Below are 27540 nucleotides of genomic sequence, written 5' to 3'. Positions count from 1 at the left end.
AAATGCTGTATTAAAATGATTTAAGCTGTTACACCATGGGTAAATTCTGACTTTTTACAGATCAGTCTTTCAACAGCTGACTTTGATCTGTAAAATGTATACCCAGTAAAAGAAAACTGAAAGAAAATAGTTAAATGTGCAACTGCACAAATATAATTCCCCACTATTAAGATAACAAAAACTTTTGCTATTACCATAATTATAATATATATTAGAAAGCTATACACAAGCATGTTAATTTCACAGATTTTTTTAAAAAGATTCTTAATATTTTATATAATTAGAAATACACATTTCAAAAAACAAAACTTCTGCAAAGAGAAAACAATTATCTTGGTTAGCAAAGCATGGAGTTCTTCATGGCTTAGGGTAGTGCTTTCTATACAAAAAGTCCTTTCTGTTTGTTTCTTCAGGACTGCTTAAAAGATTAGCGAAGCTATCAAGGAAAAAAGAACACATTTTGGCTTAAGGAAACTACAAAAGCCACAAATGCTTTGCAAACTCTGTCTTACTTTTTAATATGAAAATAAGCAAAATGTGATGTACATATTTTTATATTTTTTTAATCTAATAAGTGATGCAGACCCAGAATTTTTAAAATTAAATATGTTAGCCCTCAAAATTGACATTTTTACAAGTATGGTCCTCTTTAAATGTTTTGATCCTTTTTAACTGAGTGCCATACTCTTAATGATATGCCTCCATGTCTGTGAGCATTTTTGTTATGTCAGGTGACCCAGTCTCTTTCTAGCATCATTTCATGGCCACCCAACCACTGGGTCTGTCAAAATATCTGTACATTTTCTATATGTTGCATAACAGCTGCTTTCTCTCTCAGTAAAGATCTGCCATTTCTAGCAAATGTTTTCCTTTTGTCTATTTACATGTAAATAACGTTGAACCTGCAACATGACACTATCTATTGTAACATACATTTTGCAAGGGAGCACAACAGTGAAAAGAAGTTAGCCTTAAAATCTATTTTGTACAAGTGTTCTGTTGTACAACTCAAGTGCTAAGCTTATCTCAGCATTTCTGTTTATCCTTATACTGTATCACTGAGGCAATTTAAAAGTACTTTTACAAAACAGAGTACCTGACTTTTTTTTTTTTTTCCACACACGGCACATATAATGCATATCGACCCCCCCTCCCCCATTAAGGTATAGCACACACACACTGCAAGAAAAAAAAAAAACAACTAATAGGTAATAATGTTATCATGTTGCCCATCCTTCAGAGAGCCGCATGCGCTTGACAGAGGGGCTTTCCCTTTCGTCCGGCGAAGGTCTGGTGAGTCCAATGGGGGAGTGGAATTCATTCCGGTGATCTTCTCGGTCACTTCCATCGTAGGAACTGCTACAGCTGCTCAAACTGTCAACAGGAGATCTCCCCGCCTCATGGCGCGTGTGCTGTGGGTATCTCGAGGGTGTGGTGGTACGGTCTCTAGGAGGAGAAACAGGTTCTGACTTGATGTTGAGGCTTTGAGTAGAAGGCAGGGAGAGATTTGTACTCTGAGATAAATGAGTGCTAGTGCAAGCTCTGTAGGAGGAAAGGAAACCCAGTTACAGACGGAGGAGGCATGGAGCCCCCAGATATGCACAAACACTCACACAAAACACCAGTGTAAAGGCTCGAGCAGGACCAGAGCACGTGGAGAGCAGGAGGAGTGTTGTCTGGGCAGAAAACACAAATTCAAAGAGATGAAAGCACAACAACAAACACGGTTGGCTTGAGTGGGATATGCCCTTGGTTTGACAGCAGGTCTCGCTTTCATTCTCTCTCTCTCTCCTTTTTTTGACCAAAGTGTTGCAACAAATTTTGGAAGGCGAGCCTTTGCACTGTTGGAACCACCTGCAGGTTTTTTCGTAACTAATGCTTGTGTGTGTGTATGCACTGGCTGAGACAGGGGAGGCATGGGCTTCTGCTGGGATTAACCCAATTAGTTTGAATGTACCCAACTATGTTAATGGGTGTTCATTTCAACATGTGACTTCAGATGCAAAACAGAAACAAAAATTTGGGCCAGGTAGATTTTACAACTTTCAGAATAGAGTTGAAATTACTGGTCCTAGGATTGACATTAATAAAGTATCACAGGCAGACAAGGCTTTAGACATGATTTTATGGTATAAATCTACAAATTCATAACTCAATCCAGAATGCTTTTGAATAAACCACCAAAGAGAAACTGAAGAGTAGTGGAAGATGTCTGAGGATTGTACTGTTTGTCTGTAGGAGAGCCCAGCTCAGAGGATGCTCCAAGCACCATGAGAAACTGCTACGCTGAAACATGTTCAAAGGAAAGCTACACAACTATTTTGAGTGCATTTTTGTGGGCAGGTAGTGGCAGAGAAAAGCTGAAACAGGCAGGGAGGAGAGTGAATGCTTGTAGTGCGCTTTATCTCAATGGGAGAAATGAGATCACTTGCATCTGCAGGATGTTTTGTACAAAAGCACCACCTCCTGGTAGAACCTGACTTTTCTCTTTGTGATTAAAATAAGAGTTCTGGACATGCAGTTCCCATTACGTTCCACTTCAAGGACCATTTGCTAGGCTGAAGTTAGTGTTAACCCCAGAGACACAGTTTCAAGGTTTCTACTTGTGAGTATTTATACAGGGGGAGACTGAAGATAGTAGGGGCAACAGACCTCTTGGCCTCATACGATTTTAAACCCAAAGGCATGTGCAGGCATTTCTACTGGAAGCAGAAGAAATATTGGGATCTGGAAGTAACTTTCAAGCATGTAGAAGAAACAATTAAGTTTAGAATTAGTCTTTTCATTTATTGAAGTTCACTTTTCCTGACATCTCACCAACTGGGAGCTGAGCTTTACTTAAGTGACATTTACTACAACTTTGGTGAAAAATGTTTTATTTTCTTCTGACATTCAAAACGGAACTATATGGCTTCAATACTGAGTGAAATCAGCTGCTTTTAGCAGGAACTATTGCAGTCTTTAATAATGGATGAACCTTGTTAGAAAACTGAGAAAACAGGATGTTCTACCTCCAAATGCTTTTATCTGCCCCTCATTCCTCTATGGATAAATGTGCCAATTTTGCAGCAAACCCTCTCCTAAGTCACAGAGTTCATAAGTAATAGCCCTCACAGTAGTAAATGCAGACTCTTTTTTTTTTTTTTTTTTTTTTTTTTTGGCAAAGAGGACATCGTCTTTGCTTTTGTAACCATTAAATTAACACATACAAGAAACTCTAAATATCAGACTTTATCATTCTAATTCAGTGAAATAGTCTCTTTTACTGAAAGCTTGTTGAAAAGCATCCAACAAGAATAAAAAATAAATTATTTTTCATTTTTTTTTCCCTTTTCATTCCAGTGACTTCATTTTTCAGTTGCTTAGGAGATTCCAGGACTTCACCTGGGAAAACAGGCTGCCAGTTTAGTATGAATGATAGGATTACATATGATTTTAGATGCCAAGATTATAGCTAAACCTGAAAGTCCTGTACTAAAGGATGGTGGAGACTGGGAATTTGTTTTAGAAGTGTTTGATATGAGCAGATGACACGTCACTTAGCAAAGGCACGGGGACAGCTAAAAATCCCATGCTAGTTAAAACCAACCATATTCAGTCAAATTTGTTCACATGGAAAATACCTGACCTCTGTTGTGTGACAGCCCCCAAAGCTACAAACCTAGAGGGGCAAGCTGCATTTTCAATGAAACAGAGCTAGTATTGCTATACTGCAATGTTGCTTTTTAATAGTCTTTCAGAAGTGAGTAGGAGAATGCATCTCTATAGATTTTTCTTTAGATTCTTTGTGATTCATCAGCAGGGTTATTTAAATACCTGGCATACAAATTTGTGTCAGTTTTAAAAATATTTTAGGTAGATCTGCATTTTGAACACTTTTTTGGAAACTGAAAAAAGGTTAAAAGTAATTTTGCCAGGTCAGAACTAATTTTTTGAGGTTTAAAACAATATAACTACATTAAAGCTATTATTTTGAGTCATCATTCAATTTCATTTTATTTTTAAAAATAATCTCTTTCTGCTAAAACTATCTGGTTTTCAGTGACTGTAATTTACAGTATTACATTAACTTAAACATTTTAATGAGAATGTCACGTAAGATAAAACGGTCAATTACAAGGGAAACCTACTGTTACACATAGATGTGAACAGTGAAATAGGACATATGTAGGTGCAGTCTTTAGACCCACATCCTAAAGTGAGGATTGACCTCTATTTAGAATAGAAGCTGCAATACAAAAAGTTAGAATTCTGTCTGCTACAAAATGATTTCTTTTTGTGTATGTGTGTGTATGAGTGTAGAAACAGCTGTTTCTAAGCATATTTTACACTGTTGCTTCATATAATAATAATGTAGTTTTGGTCTAGGTATGCCCTATTTTGTCATTTGAAACCTGCACTAAGTGAATATGGAAAATCCACAGAGAAAATAAAACAAGTTTCTTCAAAGGCTTGTGTATAATTATAAGCACTCACTAAGTGCCATGCAGTCCACTCATGTTGACATAATCACCTTTTCCCATATATTGTACGAAAACATTTCATTATTTTATTTTATGGGGACAACGAAGAAAATTAATGTTTTAATTTTACACAGACATTCCTACTGAGACCAATATAGTGCAAATGTGATGTTTATTTAGAGTACAACAGCCACATGGGAGAAATGCTGGTTCCTATCTGCATTGAACACTGAACAACTACACAGCTCTGCTGTGCAAGAGGTGGGAAGCAAGTCAGGATGCAAGGATCTTGCCAGGGGGTTTAGTTCTTGCTGATAGCAGTGAGATCAGTTTTGTGTGTGTCTCCCTCTGTTTGCATCTCCAACTGGTATGGAAGCTCAGCATGCACAGAGGGAAGTGCACATCTGAGTAGGTGACAAGGTGCATGAACATGATAGTCTACTGATGGAAGAGCCTCACACACCTTTTCTTTTATGCCCACACTTGCTGCTCTAAATTAGTTTACTTCCTCACTTCATATAATTTTTTTCCATAATAGTATACAAGGAACAATTGAAAATTCACGGCAAAATTTACTTATGTAACTTTAGTGATGTGCTAGTCTGTAACTAGAATAGAGGATATTTTTGACTTGCTAGCAATGTAACCTTCCTCCCTCCCATGTTTTTCTTTCAGGTGAAAGCAAAGTTGTTTTTTCAATTTTTTTGATCAATGTAAAAGTAGAATAAGAATTTCTGTGTCAAGATATTTTGATTAGCTCTCACATGTTAAAGTCTGCACTTTAAAAAGAAATTTCAAAATGAAGAAAAATATGAAACTGAATCACTGGAACATCTTATTTGCAATGGTGACGTAAGAAAAAATGCTCAATCCTAAATATAAAAGGCTTTTATTCAAAACAAGGAAGTTGGCAGAATTGATACAAACTCACAAAACATGATGTCACTGCATCTACTTTTTTTCAGTAAGAATGGTTCAATGGAGCATACTTGCCTTTATCTAGCTATGGCTATCACCTAATCAAAATTAATTGTTGCTAACTATGATTCTATGATTCTATAAGTAATAAGCTTGCTATGTAAGAGTCACAGAACAAGTCAACAGTATGCATGAATTTGAACAATTTTTTCTTCAGGTGAGTAGACGTTTCTTTTGTTTCTTTTATGTAAACAGTTATCTATACTGAGATCTTCAGATGAAATACTGTTTCTATGTTTACACTTGCATTCTAGGAAAGCTAAATTTCACCTGTGATACTTAAGGATGAAAAGATTCTCTCTTAGACTGGGAAACATGGACGAAAGAGAACATTTTCCACATCTTGGACCTGGGCCTAAAAAATTTAGATCACTTATTTCAAAGTTTGGAATGGACTTCCCTTCTGATTAGCAGCAAACAACTTCTGGCAGACCTCTGGACTATGTTTAAACAGTAACCCTCTCTGTAAGACACATCACAGCAATATTCAGAAAAAATCTCATGGTTTTGGAAGGGACTGATTTTCAATAGAATTTCTGTGTATTTTTTCCAGATATAGACATAGTTAAAATACTGTTAAAGTACTATTTCACTTTTAACCTAAAAAGGTGAAAAGTCTGACTTGTTTTAATGTCCCAATCCCATCAAAATATGCTTTACATTGTTATCCTATTTACCAGGCTCAGCAAAAGGCCAAAAGCTGCACAGAGAGGGAAAGTGAGCTACTCCCGTGTCCTCAGGCATTTTCCCTCAAGCCCACTGGCACTAGTATGGTTGCTAATTGCAGAGGTAACATGAAGAGTTAAGAGTTAGGTTGTAGAGATCTTCTCCAATTATCTTTAAGATTGTTCTGACAGTGTTGCTGAAATTGTTGGGGACTTATCTGGAGCAAGCTAATGTGTCTAACCATATCTTGTTCTATTACTAACCATATTCTTCTGCCACATGTGGAGGAAACAGAACTGGTTTCCACCTACAAGCTTTAGTGAAAAGGAAAACCTACTGGAGAACTAGGATATGTCTTCCAGTAACTCTGTTTTCTCACAGGTCTTTACAGCCTACTGTTATCAACAAACATCCCACAGTTGCCAGATCTTTCCAGTATTTGACCTCACTCACAGCACAGGGATTTGGGTTGTCACATCCTTTCTAGATGTATTTTCCCAAATACCTGGGGATGACTACAATTTTGTGTGATTGTTTTAATCTTCCTGCAAATTCTAGCTCAGGTGGGCATGGACCGAATATGTTCTGTATGATTTCAAGTTTTTCAACTAATCTGAAAGTTAGCACAGGTGCATGTAGAACTAAGTGACTAAAAAAAATATAAATGCTTATAATTTTCTGCAGAGATAGAAGAAGACTTCTCCAGAACTGTCAGTGAAGCAGCTTTCATAGCTCAATTAATTTACAAATCACTGAATAATAATAAAAGTATCAACTCAGAATGCATTCCACCAGCTACAGCCATTATACTTCAACATTCTGTGATGTGAATTAGAAACAGATGACCATGTGTGACATATATGAAAAGGCATGTAGTTAGTTCAGGATTTAATTTATACTTTTTTGGTTAACCAAATAGCCTTATTACATTCTTTGGTACACCACTGAAAACAATCAGCTTATTGTAAGGTTATACATTGATATCTAACATGTGAGTTTTCAGTTTATTTGAGACTTTATGTCTTTAGTTATATAGTTAGCCTGTGTGTTGCCCCAGAAACAGTCCAAACTAAAAAAAGAAAATTGAAGCAGTGTAAAAGAAAGCTTTTCAGACTGTTTTTTCTAGCACAGCAACTACTTAAGTTGTATCTTTTTGCATAGTTAGCATCTATATATGCTTATTTATATAGAAATGAGGTTTAAAAATTTATTTCCTCCGAAACACCTGTATGGCTCTCCTTTAAAAACCCAAACCATCTGTAAGAAAGACTGTAAAAAAACATTACAGTAAGTTACAAAAAGTGGCCAGATAAATTAGAAGGAGATTATTTAAGTTTATGCCACATTTATATTAAATAGTTTCACATTATGGCAATCATTTTGCAAAAAAATTAGTGCATATGTGCAAGATCTCCCTCTGAAAAAAAAAAGGAGTTAACTTTTCAAGCATACGTGAACTAAATTTCTCCTCACAAATACACTCCAGCTGATTTCAGCTTCTATTATTATAATGAAAACTTTTAAAATCCAAACATATCTTGCCGTATCTTAGGCTACATGTTGTGTGCTGAGGAATGCCTACAGTCTTAATAGAAACTGCAGATACCAGGATTTTTGAAAATCATACTCTTAAAGATCACTTCCATGAACCAATAGGTTGCTTTTTCAAGAATGCATTAGACGACCTCCCTGTGTGAATTTTCACACTGTTGAAAGTTCTGAAATGTTTTAGCAGCGTCCTTCACCAATCATGAACAAATGTCTTGAAATTAGCCACTAGAGGGCATGAATACCTAGCCTCCTAAACATAGGCAAATCACACCAAGCTTTGTGGGTTTATGGTTTTTAGACCTAACAATCTCATTCACTTGTAGAAAACTTTTCCAAAGCAATCAAACTTGAATGTCAGAACTGAGCAGAAAGGAGTATCTGATTACTATATAGGGTTAAGGCTTAATCTGAGGTCAAATCTCATTATGTCACTCTTGCTTAAAAATATTTAGAAAATTTTTAAGTTTAGTGTAAATGTTTGTGCTCTAGCAACTGGAAATAAAAAGCATAAACAAAAAAATACAGCAACAGCAGAATACAAGTGTTTAGTTTGGTCTTTAGTAGTGAACTAAAATGCTATTTAAAGAAATAAAGAGTAAAACATGAACAGTAGTCTTTACTACAGTACTGAGAAAATATCATGGACACAGAATACTTCATTGTAGCTACCTAGCAAACTTTTCATTAAGTACATAGTTCCAGTTCTGGGTAATTGAGGTCTTACACATCGTAAATATGTGCTAATATATTGTCTTGGTATATTTCAGATTTGGGATTACTAAGCAGACTGAAGACACTGTAGAACCATAAAATAAAGAAAACGCTGCTTACCCCAATTGACTGAGGGCAGATGGTGGCATGTTATGTAGGTGTTGCTGTTGCCAGCCAGTCACAGAACCAAGATGAAGCGCACTGGCTGTATTAAACCCAGAGAGAGATGATATATCTGCACTACTCAGAGAATATTCTAGATTTGAAAACAGACAAGACAATAATTAAAAGATAATTAAAGAGGAAGCAATTAAACAATAACTAGCATCATAATTTTCATGTCACTTTGTAAGCCTTTTAATTTTAATTACACCAATCACATTAAGTTGCAGCAGAAAAAGTAGACCTTCCTCTTCCCTCAACTCATTAACTTGGGAGTAAATAATGCACTAATAATTATTCTGTAATTTAGAAGGGCTTTTCTGGATCTGGAAGATCCACAGCATTCTTAACCTGTATATCCACCATAACTACAGATGCATTCTGACACAGTCAAAGACTTGAAAAACATAGTAATATTTCGGTTACAGCCTTCCTCGCAGAGCTCAGCAGGCAGCCTGTGTCTGAATGACACACGTCTTCTCTAAGAGCATCGGCTCTGTATGACAGCATGCTCTATACAGCAGCAGTGTGCAACGGGAACTGGAAAGGATCTCCTGAGGCTTCATTTATATTCTCTCCCAAGTAACTGTGTGATAGCCCACAAAGTTATTGAACTCCATTTTGAAGTCAGTGAAACTGTTTGCTCCCACTCCCTTTATGACTTTAGGAAGGTACACTCAACTACACGAAATTACCTGTGGTATTGAGGTTTAAGAAATGTCTTTTAAGTTACACTTTTTACTAAAGCCAATGAAGGAAAGCTATGAAAGCAGTTTTCTTTTTGAACAATATAGCTAACTTTTAAATAGATATGTCCCAAGTTAGTGACAGATACGGAATAAGTAAATGCAGTGCAAAAACATATCAGCTATGATTTTTTCAGTTTCTCCCAACAAACATTAGCTAATTCATTTGTACTGAGATAGACATTTGTCAGCACCTTGCTCCCTCCCCCTGCCTTTACATCTTGCACCCATACTCACCAGTACCATATGTTGTTGAGATGGCTGATGGGTATCCTCCCATCCCTTGCCCTGGTAGAGTAGGAGTTGCTACGGAAACCACTGGAGTAGCCAATGACTGAGCAGACTGGGAGTTATTTATCCTCTGATTCTTTTAAAGTAAGTAAAATAAACATATTATTGACTAGTTTTAAGTCAGTTGAGTGTATCAGCTTTCTGGGTATGTTTTGTGCATGACAAATATGGGCTGGTACAAATTTCTAGAAATTAATCATTTAACATGTGGCTTTTATGAACTCTGCCAACCCTATCATTTACAAGCCTTCAAGAGATCAGTAGTCACCATAGTAACCCATTACATCAGTATCTCCTAGGTAACTGAACTAGTAACAAGTAAAATTGCTTTTATTGTGGGTAGGAGAACAGATCTTGTAAAAAAACTAATGAAATATGTAAACTCTATTCCCATTGTTTTTTCTTTTTACTCAAACGAAAAAAGAAAAAGTACAAGAAAAAACCCCAAATCCAGTCTTACTGGATTTCGTGCTTTGAAAGTGAGAGGCACCCCGTGATTGCTGAGTACTGAACTCTTACCAGCAGGTGGGGCTCCGACTACTTCGTTTTTGTGCAATAAAACGAACTTCAAGAGCCTTAGGTAGCACAGCAGTTACACGTTTATCTTTAACTCCGGAGGGACTACATGTTGCACTGTAAAAACTGCACTAGAGAACTCTAATCCTGTGAGTGGCAGGATAAAATGACCAGATTGCCACCAAAAAAAAAAAAAAAAAAAAAGTCATAAGGCTGCACTACCTTCAACAGCACAAGTTTAGGTGCTCTCAAAGCACCAGCAATAAGAAAGCTCTATTCTAGCATGCATAATTTGAATATGTGCTACAGTTGCACCTGGCCTTCCATACTGCTATATTTCAAAAATTATAATGACCTTTTTGTTCACAAAATATTTACGGTAAGGTTTCCCATTTTACTTCAAACAACACTTTGCCTACACAAGTATCAATCATACAAAAGAACTGATTTTCTTTTGCTTGTTATTAAGATGAACATCACTACCACTTACCAGAAGCAGATCAACATCCTCAGACTGAGTGCATAGGAAAGGAGCATTAAAAATTAGTGAACATAAATATTTACCAGGACACAGATTTCTAGTCTAGGGAATAGCTTTATCTGACAGGGGCAGCAAATTAAACACTTTCTGAGCACAGTTTGGCAATGTAACACTTTATAGATCTCTTCTTTGTCCTTTTTCTAATGGTATGTTCGTCTCAGTTGCGAGGACAATCTATCCAGTTTTCAGCACAAGGCTCTCTCTAAGAATTCATTATTTCTTCCACAGCCCCAGTAGCTGCAGACTGTGTTGCTACACCTGCTTTCAAGAGACCTGACCATTCACAGAATCCCTTGGAAAGTATCAGTTTTAAGGGCCTTGGAATAAATCACCTGATGCAGACGGCTTGTCACTGCCTTGGTTGACTTTCAGCATTGCCCTGTAGGAGACTATTTGTTAGTTATCCTCTCAGAAGGCAGCATTGCATTTACGGGGGGTTTTAGTTTGACGTTCGAAGTTAATTTATTATGTGTCAAGCTGAAGTAGCTAACTTGGAAGTTGTTTTAATAGTGTCTGTTACATAATGGAAAAATGTGTTTATAGTGTCACTTAAATTTACCATCAAGATCCTTTTTTAAATTAAGCTCACTTTTAATGTTAAATCACTCATGAAAGATTTACTTGCAACCACTAACAGACTTTCAGAGGAGAACTACAAGATATGCACACAGCACCTTCCTCTTCCAGCATAATAGCCTGCCTAGATTTCATTAATCCTGGCAGGAGATATGGCAGTTTCATGCTCCTTTTATCCTGCCCTATTCAATTTAAATTATTTGTAGTTAATCTTCCATCTGCTGAGAAGTCTGTGTGGCTAAATATTTAAGAGAAACATAGTAGGTTAAGGAATACTCAGGGTTAAACTCAGCCTTTATAACAAACCCAGGAAAGGCTCTTCCAGCTACTAGGAAAGAGATTGCAGAAGTTTAGACTGTGCAGGACACTGTTCCTATTTTGCAACTCAATAGAAAAAAGGGAGGAAGTAAATATGACTTAATAAAAGCAATTGAACAGGCTCTGCCCACATCCTCAGCTCAATGTCAAGACTTAAGGTTAGACAGAAAGACGAAACAAGCAAGAATGTGGAATGTTATTCTGCTGATTTTAGTTGCCTAAGCAGGCCTTGAAATTCCTAAATATCTGTTATCTGAAGGAGATAAAAAAAGCTTTGAAAATGCATTACCACTGATGGCATCGTATTCTTGCTGCCAGGTGGAATAAGCACACGGAGATCTGGTTTACGGTTGTTCATTCCCAAATTCATTGGAGGCGGAGATTTTGCTTGCATATTCTTGTTCAAGTTGCCAGGTGAGACCAGCAGACCTGGTGAGTTGCGAGGGTTGCCATATCCATTTCCTGCTTATGTAAAAAAAAGAAAAAAGAAAAAAAAAGAGAGAGAAAAGAATTATGAAGTCCAACACATTTTTTAAGACTGAACACTAAAAATGTAAAATAAAACAATTCGAGGCAAATACCTGTGCCCTGTCATGTATCTTTATATGAAAATAAACCACATGCCATATTTGGAACAACCAGGCTTAAAATGCTTTCTCTTATGGCAGCTGGCATTTCTGTGATGTGCTGAAATTACCTTAATGATACAGCTCCGTTTACAGTACAATAGTATACAGCACAATACACTGTGCACTCAGAACATCCAAGATCTAACTTTTGCATTACAAGAGGATCAGGAAAGTCAGATAATCTTACGACTTAAAAAAATGCAAAAGCTATGCTGTGTTTTCTCAACAACTACAGAGGATTCTGTCTTGTCTGGCTCAGCCCTTTCCAGGTCATGATTTTGTTTTGTTTTTAAACAATGGATGAGTATAGCAAGGCTATAATTTCCAGAAAAGGCAGGAGGAGGACTAGGAAGATTCTTAAACGTTTTTTGGCTCTTTCTCACCACACTTTTTGGACCTGATTCTGTCAACACTAAAGTCAATGGGAGCAAGAGCACAACCTTATTAGGAAAATAACACTGTATCTTTCATCTTCATCACTCTGCTGCTTTCTGCAGGCCCCAGGAACCATTCTGACAGGCACATGCTTCATTTGCCTTTTTCAGAAAAGGGTTTCCTTCTCTCACCACATAGTACTGACAACTGTGTATCTGTGAGGTTACTGACCTACCATTCCACTAAAAATGAGACCTTCCTTTTTCATCTGCCTAATTTCACCTCTTACCCACATGCAGTCTGGGGAAAGAGATGACTTTTCAGTGTAGCCTTGAAATTCTGTCTGCACAGGCTCAGGAGATATACAGAAACTGTGCACTTACAGAGAGGGGATAGCATGAAAACTAGTACAGAAAGAGAAAACTTTCATGGATAAATACCAAGAAAACAAGTGCTAGGGGAGGAGAGACTTTCTGTTCTGGGCTCATCTTCTGTTCACAGCTCGCAAACTGAGACACACAATCTAGAAACAGCGTGGGAAGATGAGCTAGTGAGTGTGGCAGAGCCCAATGAGTTATAAGCCCCGGACCTTCTTTTTTTTTTTTTCACATGTCAAATGGGGTTTACAGCCCTAAAGCACATAAATGGATTATGGAACTAAATTTGATAAAGTCTATGAAGTGGGCATAAAAATTACAATAGACGAGAGTGAATTTGTTTTCTAGTTAGGATAACAAAGTGTGTCCAAGCATGACTAACAATAAATCACATTTTTAATCCACAAGCACATTGGCTAATTGTATTTATCAGATCAGCAAGTACATAGGGGAAAAAAATTATGTGAAAGCTTATCAAATACAAACCCACCACTTCAGGCTCTGGAAGACCCTGAACTGCGAACACTAGGCTTAGAGTACAGGAAAAGTATCACAAAGTGCCTGACTTTCAAATTTGTGAGGGAACTTTAGTCATCAGTCTGGCCTGGTTTGTTTATTCTCATGCTTTTTGTTATAGTGATCTCCCAAGTGTTTGCAAAAAGGAATTAAGATGAAAACTTACAAGCACTCAGACAACTTCAGAGATTTTGTATAAAGATATTCTTCATAGTTAATCTTGTATATTTCCTTAATAATATCTTACAGCCAGTGAGATATAATGAGTTAATGAAAAAAATTATATTTTACACCTATCAAGCTAAAATAGCAGAACACTGTCAAGAATTTTCCATTTTGTGTCAGTTGGCCTGTTTTAAATGAACAATTGCTCTAAACATGGATTTGCTACATACTATGTTCTAACTAATGCTACGTGTTACTAGAGGCAGCAAAATTAGAAGGGGCATTTTGAAAATACAACAATATTTCCTCCTAGTAACTCCAGTGCCTTTTAAAAGACGATCTTTGACAAACAGCACTGAAAAGCAGTAATGACGTGGAGAAGCGATCAACAGAAGAAACTGAATCAAAAGCAGAGTTTCTCTGGTGCTGGTTCCATATAGGAGCTATTTTATCAACTGGAAGTAAAACTGCCTTGTGAAATCTGTTGTATGATAAGCATTTGTTCAGAGAGTGAAAATGAAGCTGTTTGAAGAAGCTGTGTATTTCTTTTTTTTTAGTTACAATATACAACCTAAGATATTTAACAGAACAGCATGCACTGTAATCTGTACGTTTATTTCCATGGTTGTGATTTTCAGAGAACAGAAACCCTTACAAAAAAGAACTCCCATCTCCTAAAGAAGATTTACTTAATAAAATTTTATATTAAAAATTAAAAGAAAGAATGCACTCGTATCAAACTATGCTCTTCAGAAACTTTCGTCCGACCTTTATATTGTTTACCTACTGATGTAAAATATTTTGAAAAGTGATAACATTTCTTACATTTATATTTTTAGAACACCAAATTATTTTTAAGAACTACTGCAATCTTCTCTTTACCAGTGGATTTCTGCTGTTCATGGCATACTATGCCAGCTAGCATTTTGGAGCCATTCCTCTTTCCAGCCACCAAATTGTTATTCTTTGGTATAATGTGGACTCAGGAATGCAAGACTGTGGACCTTAAACCAATGATATAGAAACCTCTCATTTCAAAATCAATGATGAATGCACGCATGCGGTTTACAGTTAAGAAGAGTCTGCATTTAAACCAGCTCTTTAAGCCATATCCTCTTTACTCAGAAAGCTGTGGCCTGCTCTAAGGCAGCTGTCCCACCTTCAGATAAATCCACCAAAGAGAATGGCCTCATTTACATTCAGAGGCAAAAAAAAAAAAAAGTATAAGACTTCTAATATACAAATTAAACCTTCCTTCATCCTATACTTTAAAACTACACTCTGTCTGGACAATTATCAATTTAGATGTGGCTGTGTGCAGAACATCGCATTCCACTATCCACTTGAAAGCGCAAAAATTATATGTCATGTATGAATGTATTTCCTGATTATAGATTATAAGAAAATGAAAAACAGATGGATTTTAGAGCAAGTTGGCTTTGCATTTTTATTTGGTTAAAAGCCATATTTTTGCTGGAATTGAATATTTTTAAACATTATGGCTATAACTTGTAATGTATAATGAAAATAAAAACAGTAGAGGCACAAATTTTAAAGGGCATATGTCAGAATTTGTAAATTTACAGCATTTTCAATTTAAGAAGTTTTGAGAGAAAATAATTTTTCCTCGTGTTGTTTGTTATACTGTCTTGAAAGAGCAAAAATATTTTACACAGAAAAGAGCTTGTTTCTAGATAGAACTAGTGGAGCAGCATGTGTCAGGAAAAGCAGTGCCAGACTTTGTATTTGGACTAATGGCAGAATATAAAGACAAATGCTTTCTGAGCATAGAATGCTCTTCTTGGGCATGTTCTCACATTCTGCAATTAGGCACAAGTGCCATTGACTTTAGAAGGAATTCTGTCCAAGTATAGACTGCACGATTAATTCCTGTAATATTTCAAAAACATCCAGAAAAATTATTTTTGTGCACGAGTAGTTAGTCACTCAAGAAGAATTAGTAAAAAAAAATTCATTTACTCATGGAAAACTACAATTTAAACCATGTTACAAATTCACATACTACTACTTAAATGGTAACTTCCATGGTTTAAGAATTTAAGGGTATAAGTAGGGCACAAGTTTATTCAGGACAGGACAGAGAGCAAAGTTGATTTCTCTTCTTTCATTTACCATTAGTAACACCCGTATGTTACATGTAGGTTTTGGTCATTGGTATTACAGTGTTTGCAAAGTGGCTACAATCCTTGATATTCTCAGAGTTAGGGCAATAATCTGTACTGATCACTTGAGCCAGGAAACTTTCCACGTGTAAAGATAGCACAAATGAGGAAAGAATAATTTCTTTCCATATCTCTCAACATTCTTGAACAGCATTGTCATGAATCAAAGTCTTTACGTCCTGAAAAATTTGAAATTTTCTGTATTTTGATTTCTTGAAGCTGTGAACCTGTCATGTGCCTGCTTGTTTCTTTTTAATTTGTTATTTTAAAGACACAAAAATATACTGAATGAAAAAACCTCTCCCAGAAGAGGTTTTTTTTTTCCCTCATCTTAGAAGAATGAACAAGACACACAATTGATCTGTCTTTGATCTCTCTTTCATTTACTCTAATGCTTTTCACTGCCCATATGGGTTAAGAATTTACAAGATTTTTAGGAACCTGGAATGCCTACTTCCCATTAATTTTAGTAGGAAAAAGCTTTCAGGTTCTCGAGTTCCAATAAATATTAATGGTAATTTCAAGTTTCCAAAATGTTTATGGTCTTACTTGTGGAAATTATCAGAATTATTCCAAGAAGAATATGTAGATTCCATTTAATGCAGGATTCCTGTTTCTTAGTAGGTTATGTTAAATGCACATCCTATATATATGACAGTATGACCAACCACCAAACCTTTCAAAAAGAATGCTAAATTTAGAATGAATCTCTATAAACATGAGAGCCAACTATGCTAGGATTTACCTCCACTTCAAAACATGTACAATCAATGTATTAATAGAAATTTTACTAAATTTACACCCACTTTTGCACTCTTCGCTCAGTTCATTTTCCCACTTTCTGGAGGAATGCTAATTTTTCCTAGTTGTAATTAAAAGGCAATGAAAGGGTTCCTTTTCTCTCTTACATCTTAACTGGAATTTTTTTTTTTTTTAATGCATACTTTTTTAATGCATACACACTGTTGGAACAGGCTATGGTTTACTCCCACACAAAATGTATACCAACAATAAAGCACTAATGCCAAGAAGCTGTACTGGTGTTTACCTAAATGTAATTTTTAAAAGAGACAATTGAAAGTTCTTACTCACATGTTGCATGCTAGTCATTTCACAGTAAATGACCTCTACTAACTGCAACTGGTAGAAGAAAACCAACCTGCAGATATGCTCACCCAGAAAAAAGAAAATCTTGAAGTTAAAGTAGCCGCCCATTCCTAAACATTACACTAATAGACCTTCTTGGCTGAATTACTGGGAGCCAACTCAGACAGATGTGGTATATAAAACCTACTGACTTTGTGTGAAATAATTCTCTAGCATCTTCTGAAATATCAGCTGTTTTTTGGACTGAAATAGGATGAATGTGCTGTGAACATTTCAAAGAATAGGAAAAGAATGAGGAGAAAACTATCTCAACAACACTTTGTTAACAGTTTTAGAAACCAATCACTTAGAAATAATGTAAATAAAATGGTAGGGATTCCTACAACAATATACGACTGAGCTGATAGCCAGGTCTCTCTCTAATTCACTCATTCTTGCCATGCAGGTTGCTCAACTGCTAATAGGAAATTCTTGCTCTTCAGGTCTAAAGCAATGTAAAGGGCTCTAATGGCACTACCGCTGTCCTGTTCTGGGAAAAGAGGCAGTGTTTGGGAATCACTAAAATACTGCTAATCCTGTAGGGAATTTAGGTGTACATGACGGCCACCTGACCTGGGACCGCACAAAGTTGGAGGCTACAACGTACATCCCATTTCACAATTCTGGGTGTTAGTGAGGCCTCATTTTGGAATCCAGGAAACTATCCACTGTAGCAGAGTTAAATGGTCTCATCAAATTTCCCAAGGCAAACTGTGTCTATGATATGCTTATATTTGTAGTATATTATGAAGGAAGTGACTTCTTTACTCTGTAGCTCACATTTTTCAGATTTGCTATGTCCCTAGGCTGGTTTGAGTACTTAGGCTCTGATCCTACGTACTTAGCCAGTACGGGTTTTACTGCTAGATCTCATGTTTGGTGTCATTAACAGTCCTCTAACTAGTCCTATGGTTCCCCTCACCAGGCCTGATCCAGGCCCCCAGCCAGGGGCCAACGTCCTTGCCCACCCCCATCCTCACAGAGGTGCCTGATGCTCACGGCTGGGTCTGTCCTTGGCTGTCCCCTTGTGCCCTGCTCCTTGGTGGGGGCAGTGGGATGGGTCCTGGCTGGGAAGTCCTGCCCTGCTACCCCCAGGAAGGCCCCGCTGTTCCTGACCCCCAGCTACCCCCAGCCTCCAGGGTGTCCTGGCAGCATGTTCCTCATCATGAAAGAGTTAAAAACAAAGTCTTCCTCTTCAAATCTTCATGTCGAGTACCACCAGCTACCTTAACGAACTGTTTACATGGATGAAGTAGCCAAAATTATTTCTAACCCTTGGGCTAGTACCATATAAAATTTGGGACATTCTTACAATCTACTCTATGTAGAGTATTTGCAGGTGGACACAACTATTGCTGAAAAAGGGCATGCAGCTGGGCTCAGATTTCCTTCAGGACAGAGATGCTTCTTCTCAGGCAGAAACTGAAAGAAAAGAAGTGGCTCTTTGGCCATTTGACAACACAGAATACATTGAAAAACACATTTCTGGAAATCTAAGGACATGCCATGAATCTAGGAGGCTAGAAATCTGAGATACTTTTTCAGCCAAATGGAGAAATAGATGAGTTTATTTAGACGTAGAATGAAAGACTATGAGAACAGAAACCTGACCTGTGTATCACAGACCATTACACTTCATGCACATACTTTACTGCTGAGTCAAGTGCATAATTCAGTACATGGCAAACTAACCTCATGACCATCACTGTGGTTATGTTTTGTTGCTATAATAAGATCTGTATTTTATTGCTTCTAAAGTAGTTCTTGCACTAAGTATTCTCCCACTTCAGTCTAGGAGTTCACACCTTAATAAAATAAATGTAAAGGTGGCACCTGACTGTCTACAGAATTAGCCTGTGGCTAGCCACATAAGGAACTGTGAGCAACCCTTCAAAACACTTCTTTCTGCAACTAAGTTCCCCAAGCTGCAGGCAGATATTTCAGCAGAGCTCTGGACTCCCTCCTTGCAATCTTTGGAATAGGGGTCTGTTGTAAATTACACACTGAGAGAAAGGAGATTGCTCTTCCTTCTTCAGGGAGGATCATCCTTATTCCTCCCTTTTTTGCTCAGAAAAGAAATAGAGCAACAGATGATCTAAGTCCAGCTCCTGTTTGCATTTGTTAAATTTTGCAGTGCAGTTGCTATTGTCAGTGTACTTATATTCTTATATTGTCTGATCATAGTATCTTAATATTTGCTTCCATAATTCTTTAATGGCACTTCATTTCAGGAATCTCAGAGCATATAGCTTTAATGCAGAAACACTGTATTTCCTGTATCTTTACTTCTGATTATATTGATTCATTTATTTCCACTTCCACAACACTATTCGGTTCTAACATGGTTATTTATCAACAGCTATGCTCATCTCAGAACCCATATATTTCAAGTTATCATGTTTGGCTTGAATTTTCACCTAATCAGCACAGTAACTAAGTTGTAATTATTGAGAAAAATCACTTAAGAAAATTACACAATTGTGTTCAGTTTTGTGCCTTATAAATATTACACGACTGTAATTCAAACATGTGGGCACTACACAAGGAGCGTCAGAACTACATTACTGTGTGTTATAAGTTTTTCAAGGTCCAAACAAAATGTCAGGGATCAGAGTGTGATTTAAAAGTGTCTTACCACGACAAAACAGCTACCCTGCCCCTGGCACTGGCATTGTAGCTGCCACCATGAGGAGCAGGCACAGTGCAAGGTCCCCAGCCTAGCACAGTGCTCCCTCCTCTCCCAATGTTCACATTTCCAAAGGTTAGTCCACAGCAGAAGTGCAGTGATTTTCCACACTAGGGTTTAGTCCATTAGGAGAGGTCAATGCCAAAAATCAAGGGTGGTTTTCATTGGTGCCCATCTGAAATTTAGTTTGCATAACAAAAACCTTGCAGTAGGTGGCACAGGCCTGATGTCTTACCATGTGCAGGACCATATCCAGTCCTCACCCATCTGAGATAACCCCATCTCCAAAATATGTTTTCAGGACCTAGCTGGCCTCTTATTATTGTAGGTTAATTCTTATTCCAGTAAAGCAATTATATCATGCATATTAGGAGCAAGTATATTCCTTCATCTTGTATGCTAGCTGAAAAGATGCTCCATTCTAGTCCCATTTATGCAAAAATGATCAGTATTTTTTGTTTTATATGAGCTGTTCTAGAGTCAGAATAAAGGAAAAAAAGTTGGACTTATGTTGGAGAGAAAGCTGTATTACTGAAAAATATAATATTTTCTCAAGATATACAGGAGAAAGATATGAACCTGGGAAGAGTAAAGGACTTATAACTCCTTCTGACTGCCTGAGTGAGTGCTTTTGACAAATCATTTACTTTTAACAAGTGATCTACTGATGATAAATAATTTCCTTTTTTGGGTGTTTGAAATAAATTATCATTTTGGGGAAAAATGCTTTTTTTAATGAAAAATATTTCAAGATGAGAAATAATTTCAATTATAAACTGAACAGATAATTTGAAAACGTACTTTCTTGCTTCCCCAATGAATAACTGTTAACATTTTTTAAAATAAACATATGACTAAAGTTAAATAGTTGTTTTTTGTTAAATGCACAATTATTGAAAAATGAAGAATGCATAACTTAAAATTCAATGTCAGGAGAGTTTCAGGACTACATATATTAAAAACAAATGATATATACTTCTATTTTTAACTTACCAATGTCATTAGAACTGATACGAACACAAAAGGAAAGTATTTTTCAGATAGATAATACTACTGTGATTTGTTTTGAAATTTAAGTAGATGCAAAGAAAAAAATCAGTAACTAACCCATCCCTATCTCCTCTGGTTTTTATTTCTAGGAGACTGTTCCAACTGTTACCAAAGGAAAAACAAGCTTGCAAGAGATTGGAAAACAAATGGAACTTAGGTATCAGATATCTTAATTGGGGAATCATGTTAAAAGTTGAAGGGCAGGGGTCACACTAACTTAATACTGCCAGGATCTTCCACGTGTGGCTGCAGTCCCAGCTTCAGGAGGTTAAAAGCATTTCTTGCTTTCATTCTCAGAGCAAAGTCATTGCTGCATTCCAGATCCAGGGGGCATCAACGATCTCTTTCAGGACTCCAGATAGGCATGAAATCCAGACGTTTGCTAATTTGCTACGCCTTCTTATATTTTCTGAATTTGAACAAGAATATGGATTGCAGTGTGCAACAGAATACAGTGTGGTATCTTAATGAGCAAGAATGCACAGACAAAAATAACAGTGAAATCCCTGTCTCACTGAAGTAAAGCATGAAATTCTGCCAGACTTCACTAGGAAAAGGATTTTATATAAAGAATCCAAATTATTCTTGAGGAACATTTGAAACTGCTTGTCATAAACGAAAAGAAGTCAATCATGCCTGTCTTTAAAATCCCACTTACAAAGAACCACAGTTTGTATGACTCAACTGCTCATTACATGTGAATTTAGGGCTTTTTCCCTTTGAATCCTTTCAAGCCGTCTTTTTATAAATACAAATATTGAGACACTGTTGATTAGAGAGATGATGACACAGAGAATAACTATCTCAGAGAATAACTAAATAAATTACTAAGTCAACACTTACACAACTGATGGAAACTTAATAAAGGCTAAATTTTCACAGATTTGCATTGAGGTCTACCCAGAATGAGCTTACGTGGTAAGAGGTCACATGAGTTAGCTGAAAATACATTCATCCAACCTTTGCATACAACACCCATTGCAAGATTTTTTTTTTTACATGGACAGCAGCATCTATACTTTCAGACTCATTCTCAAAGTTTCCCTGATGTGATTTTTACATGTATGAAAAGAGTCTGAATAAGCTGTATAAAACAGATCAGTTGCTTAGGGCAGAAATAGGACTTAATTTTGGAAATGCCTGTGTTGACTGCCTACACAGATATGAAATTTCAGGTACTGTTAGAGAGTCTATTTCCTCCATTCTATGTATTAGAGCTGCCAGTCAAGTTCTAGCGTTCTTCCTGCTTCATCACAAATCTCCTACCTGTAGGTACTTCCCTTAAAACACTGAAAAAAAAAGTATATATCCTCCTTAATATGGAGGAAGCTTTGGAAAAGGAAGACTTAATGGCATAATATGAGTAGAAAAAAGAGAAAAGAAGAGCTGTTGTGTTTTTAATTTCTTATCCCCTCCATGGTTTTAAGTCAACCTACCAATTTATGATTTCTTATTGTTTGGATTTGGCACTATTGCATCATGAACTCTGTTATGAATGACTGCATGTTCTTTCTTTTGGACTGTAAACTTCCGTGGACAGGAACTAATATTTACTATACTTTTGTACCGCATCTTGCCCAATCTTTGGATCAGAGGCCTGTGGGCGACTGCACTCGTCAAGTAACAAGGGAAGGGCAATAACTTATCATGCTCTCCCTGGCAAACTCAGTCCTAGAAGGTTGCCCATAAACTGTGGTCTGGGAATCTTCTTTTTTGAGAAGATACAATCCCCATTGCCTCTGCTCTGAGGGCTTACAAATTAAAAACCTCCTACTATTATCTCATGTGTCTTGAAATACATTCACCCACAGTCAGTACGTGACCAAGAAAAGAAAAAGAAGCAGGAAAGCACTAGCAAATTATGATATTGGCTAGCTGATCAAGAACCTCAGCCCTCAGAAGATGAGAAGGCAACTGTTAGCTTGTGGTTAATTTCCAGAAGTAAATGACTAGCTGCTGATTTTTAGGTAAAGACAGGATTCAGTTATTAAAAAGACATGGGATGAATTTTTCAAAATGCATTACTGATCTTTTCAGTTCCTAATGATTTTAAAGAACATGTTTAAAGGTCATTTGAGAATGCTTGATTTAAAGAGAACAAGCACTTAGCCCCTCTGACAGCTTTTGTAGAGTCAGTCCCAAGTACTTTTGAATAACTTGCTCCTTTAGCTTAACATTAATGTTAAGATGCAGGCAGTACAAAAATCAAATAGTGGAATTACAGGAAGTGAATAAACAATTAAAGCAAGCATATTTTTTTTTTATTATACCCATCCTGGATTTATAGGTTGAGATTGAATTTTTCCTTTTATTTTATTTATAGTGGTTTAAAATATAGAGAAATTATATTGATTTACATGGGTTTATTCCATGTAAACCATATAAAAATGAAAAATAAACCTCAATATAAAAATATAACTTAGTTTGAAAATCAGAAGTCTAAAGTACAGATGCAAAGAAAGACATCCCCCAATACTCTTATATTTTGATTTTAAAACTATTGAAATATTTTTGAAGTTTCAATCTTTCATCAGGCTTTCAACATAAATTTGAGCCACTGAATAAAACTTGAGTTCAGATAATTTACAGTGTTAAAACTTTGTAGACATTATTTGTTTTTAGTCAAGTTACTATTAAGTGGTTTTCTTAAAGAGTATGGCCCCTAAAAATTAAAAGAACTACACATAGTCTATTATGTAAACAGGTAACACGTCACTTAGTCTTCATATTAGTTACAAGGTAAGCTAGTATGGTTTGAGACCATTCTGACTTGGGTCCAAAAAGTTCTTGTTCCCTCTTTCAGTCAACAGCCTCTGGTTTGAGAGGATAATGCCAAAGACATTGCTGTATTTATAATATATCAACTACACTAAATGTGAAGTTCACTCCGATGTTGCTGGCAGTTGCTACTATCACATGATAGAAAATATCCAATCAGTGTTTGGCTAAGAACAAATTTACTTTTACAAACCTGAGATAACCCTGGTTTAACTTAAAAACACCCCACTGAAGGTATTTTACGTCTTGAGTTGACTCCCAAGATAAATTGTGGATGATTTCAGGCTTATTACTTGAAATAATCCAAACCAACAAAATAACATACTTCTCAAAACACAGGCTTAACTAATCTTTTTCCATTTCTGATATTGCAGTTATAATGTAATTTGTTATAATGTAATACGTTAAAGTAGTCCAGAGACTGAGACCTGACGTTAGCAATCAAAAGTGCTTTAATTTTACAATGTCAGAAATGAAACTCTTTAGACTCTTCTTCCTGGAGTTTGTTATCTTGAATATACGTTATTTTTGGACACTGCGGAAAAATGCAAATTCATAATCTTCTAATTTGGCCATAAATATGAACCTCAACAGATTAAACCACATGATCATGCTACCAGCTTCTAAGATGCCAAATAGAAAAGAACACAGAGGTCTCTGTTTTACTGTGAAGAATGATGAACAAAGAGAACTTTTGATGTTTATTCTTCTGCACTCTGAAGAAAGAGGACTGTCCAAAATAGTTCCATTGTAGAATGATACAACTAAGACAGAGGATTCAACCTTATCATGACCTTTTCATCTTCCTTCAGCCCTGTATAAAATTCTTCCTACTGCTCTGCATTTAAGAGTTTAGAAAACACTTCTTCAATGGTGTTTAAAGCTCTTATTGCCAGATAAAGAACAAAGACTATTCATATGATTAAATATTTATGATGCATTCCTAGCAATGCTCCTCATATATATGCCCCTCAAATCAATTGCCTACTCCAAAGATACATTGCTTGAGAGCTTAATGCGTAACACTGCACCCAGGAAATACAAATTCGTAATTTGTGAGTAAATAATAAAGCTATTCTTCTTCCTGTGTTTATATATGCTTTTAATGTATTTCCAAGAAAAAATAGAAAGAATATACATTTTCATGTGGCATATTGATATACAGATTTTATTAAGCACAAGGATTATTAAGCCAAATGCATGTGTAGAGGAAGTTTTATTTTAGTATGTGCGCCTTTTAAAAGAAAACATTGCCTTCTTTACTAATTGCTTTCCAGTGTCTTTACAGAGGAACTGGGAAAGCAGTAACGAGGCAATGATATTTCTTAATATGCCAGAAGAGGGAGCCCCTTAATAGGGCAATCAATTTCCTATCTGTCCCTCCGCTGCTGTTCCTGAAGCTTCTACTACGCATGATGAAATGTGAACACCACCAGAAAGAATCTTTCTTTAGCTGTGTTCCACAGGCTAACAAAAGATAATTAACAAAACTGTAACATGCTTTCTTTTTTTTTGAGAACAAAGGAGAGCAATAGTGGTCTGCCTTCCCTACTCCTAAATTAATAAAAATTGATGCCTCAAAGCTTCAGCGTGCATTTAAAGTGCCTTTCTGATACAATGCTGTACAGTTTCAATTTTACTACAAAAGCGTTACACAAACATCTGTGACTTATCTGTGCATGAAGATAAAAGGGGGGGGGGGGGTCAAAAGCACGCCGAGAAGAGCCAAGAAAGAAAAGATCGCTATATGCAGAATTTCTTCATAAGTAATTTTACAAGACCATGTCAGAATTGGCATATGTATCAGCCTTGGTTTATAGTACACAACTTATTTTTCCATACAGTTCTTTCTGAGAGCAGTTAACCCAGTAAAACCGGACGTGCTCCATGTTTTACCACTCAGCTTATTTTCTTCGATCATACGTGTTTACTTCTCAAACTGAAACAGTAATCTTGCCATTGTCTTTTGTAATCCATGTTTGTAATAATGCAACATTGATGACATTGCTAACAAACCACTGAGTTTACTGAGCAAAGGGGAGTACTCTGACAACATCACTTTGATAACACAGACCTGAGCAAGTACAGTTCTCATTAGTTCTGTGGGAGCAGGACTAAAGGGACTAATCTTTTTCTCTTCATGGGTATTTTGAAAATCCTTTCCCTATTGTGTACCAAAGCACTTAAGTAAAACTAAGCTTAAGTTAATTACTGATTATTTAAGTAAATGCTAACAGATTTTGCTGACTAGCAATGGTCTTAAAGCAGGGGCTTGAAATCAAATCTGTGGCTCAGTAGATGGAAGTCTAATGAAATAGACCCAATATTGAAATCTTTATTCAAGCTTAAATTCATAAAATGACACCACAATTCCACTAAAGTCAATGGAAAAACTCCATCTGACTTAAAAAGGATCAGGGTTTTTGACACAGGGCTCAGCAAGAATTTTGCCTGAACAGGGCTATGCAATGGACCCAGAAGCTTTTACGGAAAGGCTAATGTGAAGGAAAACAGACATTTGTATCTGTGGAATTTGTTGAGGTGCAAGATTTTTGACAGTGCTGAAAACAAGCCTCTTCCTACTAATAAAAGAAGCACAAATACCAACTCACCACCCCTCAGTTGGGGGAAATAAGCCAATGTCGATCACTTTCTAATATCCCACCTCCAGTATGGAGCTATTTTAGGACTCAGCCTTTGAAGGAAGTGCTTTGTTCACTTAGAAAAATAAATATAAATTCTTTTCTCTTTACCTGCACTGGTGCCTGCACCGGTTGCAAGGTCCCCACCCATCAGACCACCTAAGGGGTTGAAATGAAATACTGCAAATGAGTACAATAAATTATAACAGGTAAATTTTCAAAATGTTTTCTCTAACTTCAAATGGCCTGCTCCAGTACCCACCACTGTTTGCCTCTGACTTCAGCAAGCATCAGATCAGACCCATAATCAAAATTGTAATGTTTAATACTACCCGTATGAGACATTTACCTTTCAAGGACAAACAAAATATTTAGTACACAACTTTTCATTATTTTATTTTCATACTTCCACAGCATATGAAAAATCAATTATATTTGGAAGCTAAGTATAGTAGTAGTACAGTATTTTAAAACCATCTTTAGTTCAGTATCAGTCAGAAAAGCAGAGGCTTCCACACAAGATTGGACGAGAATGCAACTCAGAAGCTATCATATAAATTTACATAGCTTTTCATTTTAATTTCCTCAGCCTTTCACAGACATTCACTCTAAGGATTTCTAAAACTTCTCTTTGCACTTGGGGACCTCAGATGGTTCTTTGAGCCTGGTATTAAGGATCTTGATGTGGCTTCAGCCAGACAGACTGAATGAACTTAATCCCCATTATCCTATTCAGAGGTGAGTCTTCATCATCAGAGCAAAGGACAGCCTCTTGCTATACAAGGCACTCAAGTACAGAGCTCAACTAACATTTACCCATCTAGGAACTTCTGAATGCATAAATAATAATAAATTGTTCATTTAGCCTCTAGACTGATGATTTAAGCAACTAGTGTCCTATTTTACTTGCTTCATCTTGTTAACGTTGTCTACATTTTCTCCCCTGCTCCCTTAAGCTTTATGGTATAGTGAGGTCTTGCATGAATTAAGTAGACAAGCCGCCTTTTTATGAAACAGCAAACTGTCTGCCCTTTTATCCTTTATTGATTTCATTTAATCTTAGTCAATATTCAGCTTTTTATAGAACTTTTTTTTGTTTATTTTCTAAATTGGGAATAGAAACCCCTTTGTCCCTTCTTTTGATTTTTTAACACAGCAATTTTGGACAAACTGTTACAGCTGATAAAAATGGAATTCTTGTTTCTCAGAGTACAGTTTAAAGTGACCTAAGGTACATAAGCAGCTGATAAAAGAGCATTTAAAAGGATGGGACTGAACAGAGCCTACCTGTGTTACCTGCACTTGGAGGCCGATGTGTCACGCCAGGAGACATGCTATTTCTTTGCAAAGAAGGATGAGCCAGCGGCAAAAGGTTGGGGTTTCCCAGTGAGCTGACTGGGTTACTGTATACCAAACTGTTGTGGTTGGAAACTGGGATAGAAACTGGCATCTCAAAGTTTGGTGGTGGAACAGC

At 36.6% G+C, this 27540-nt stretch overlaps 1 protein-coding gene across 1 annotated transcript; it reads right to left on the bottom strand.

Annotated features, from left to right (window-relative positions):
- Nucleotides 1-27540, bottom strand: MEF2C (myocyte enhancer factor 2C; the record flags this gene model as incomplete). The annotated part of the gene is made up of 7 exons (XM_010083710.1): nucleotides 1-1542; nucleotides 8490-8625; nucleotides 9515-9644; nucleotides 10575-10598; nucleotides 11809-11981; nucleotides 26178-26225; nucleotides 27354-27540. Coding segments are annotated over 7 exons (1020 nt in total), but the record flags the coding sequence as incomplete, so codon positions are not given.

This window comes from Pterocles gutturalis, unplaced genomic scaffold, assembly GCF_000699245.1.
Source record: "Pterocles gutturalis isolate BGI_N339 unplaced genomic scaffold, ASM69924v1 scaffold5515, whole genome shotgun sequence".
NCBI classification, from domain to species: domain Eukaryota; kingdom Metazoa; phylum Chordata; class Aves; order Pterocliformes; family Pteroclidae; genus Pterocles; species Pterocles gutturalis.
Note: the sequence above shows the minus strand (reverse complement) of the source record. Positions and strands in the feature narration are given on the sequence as shown.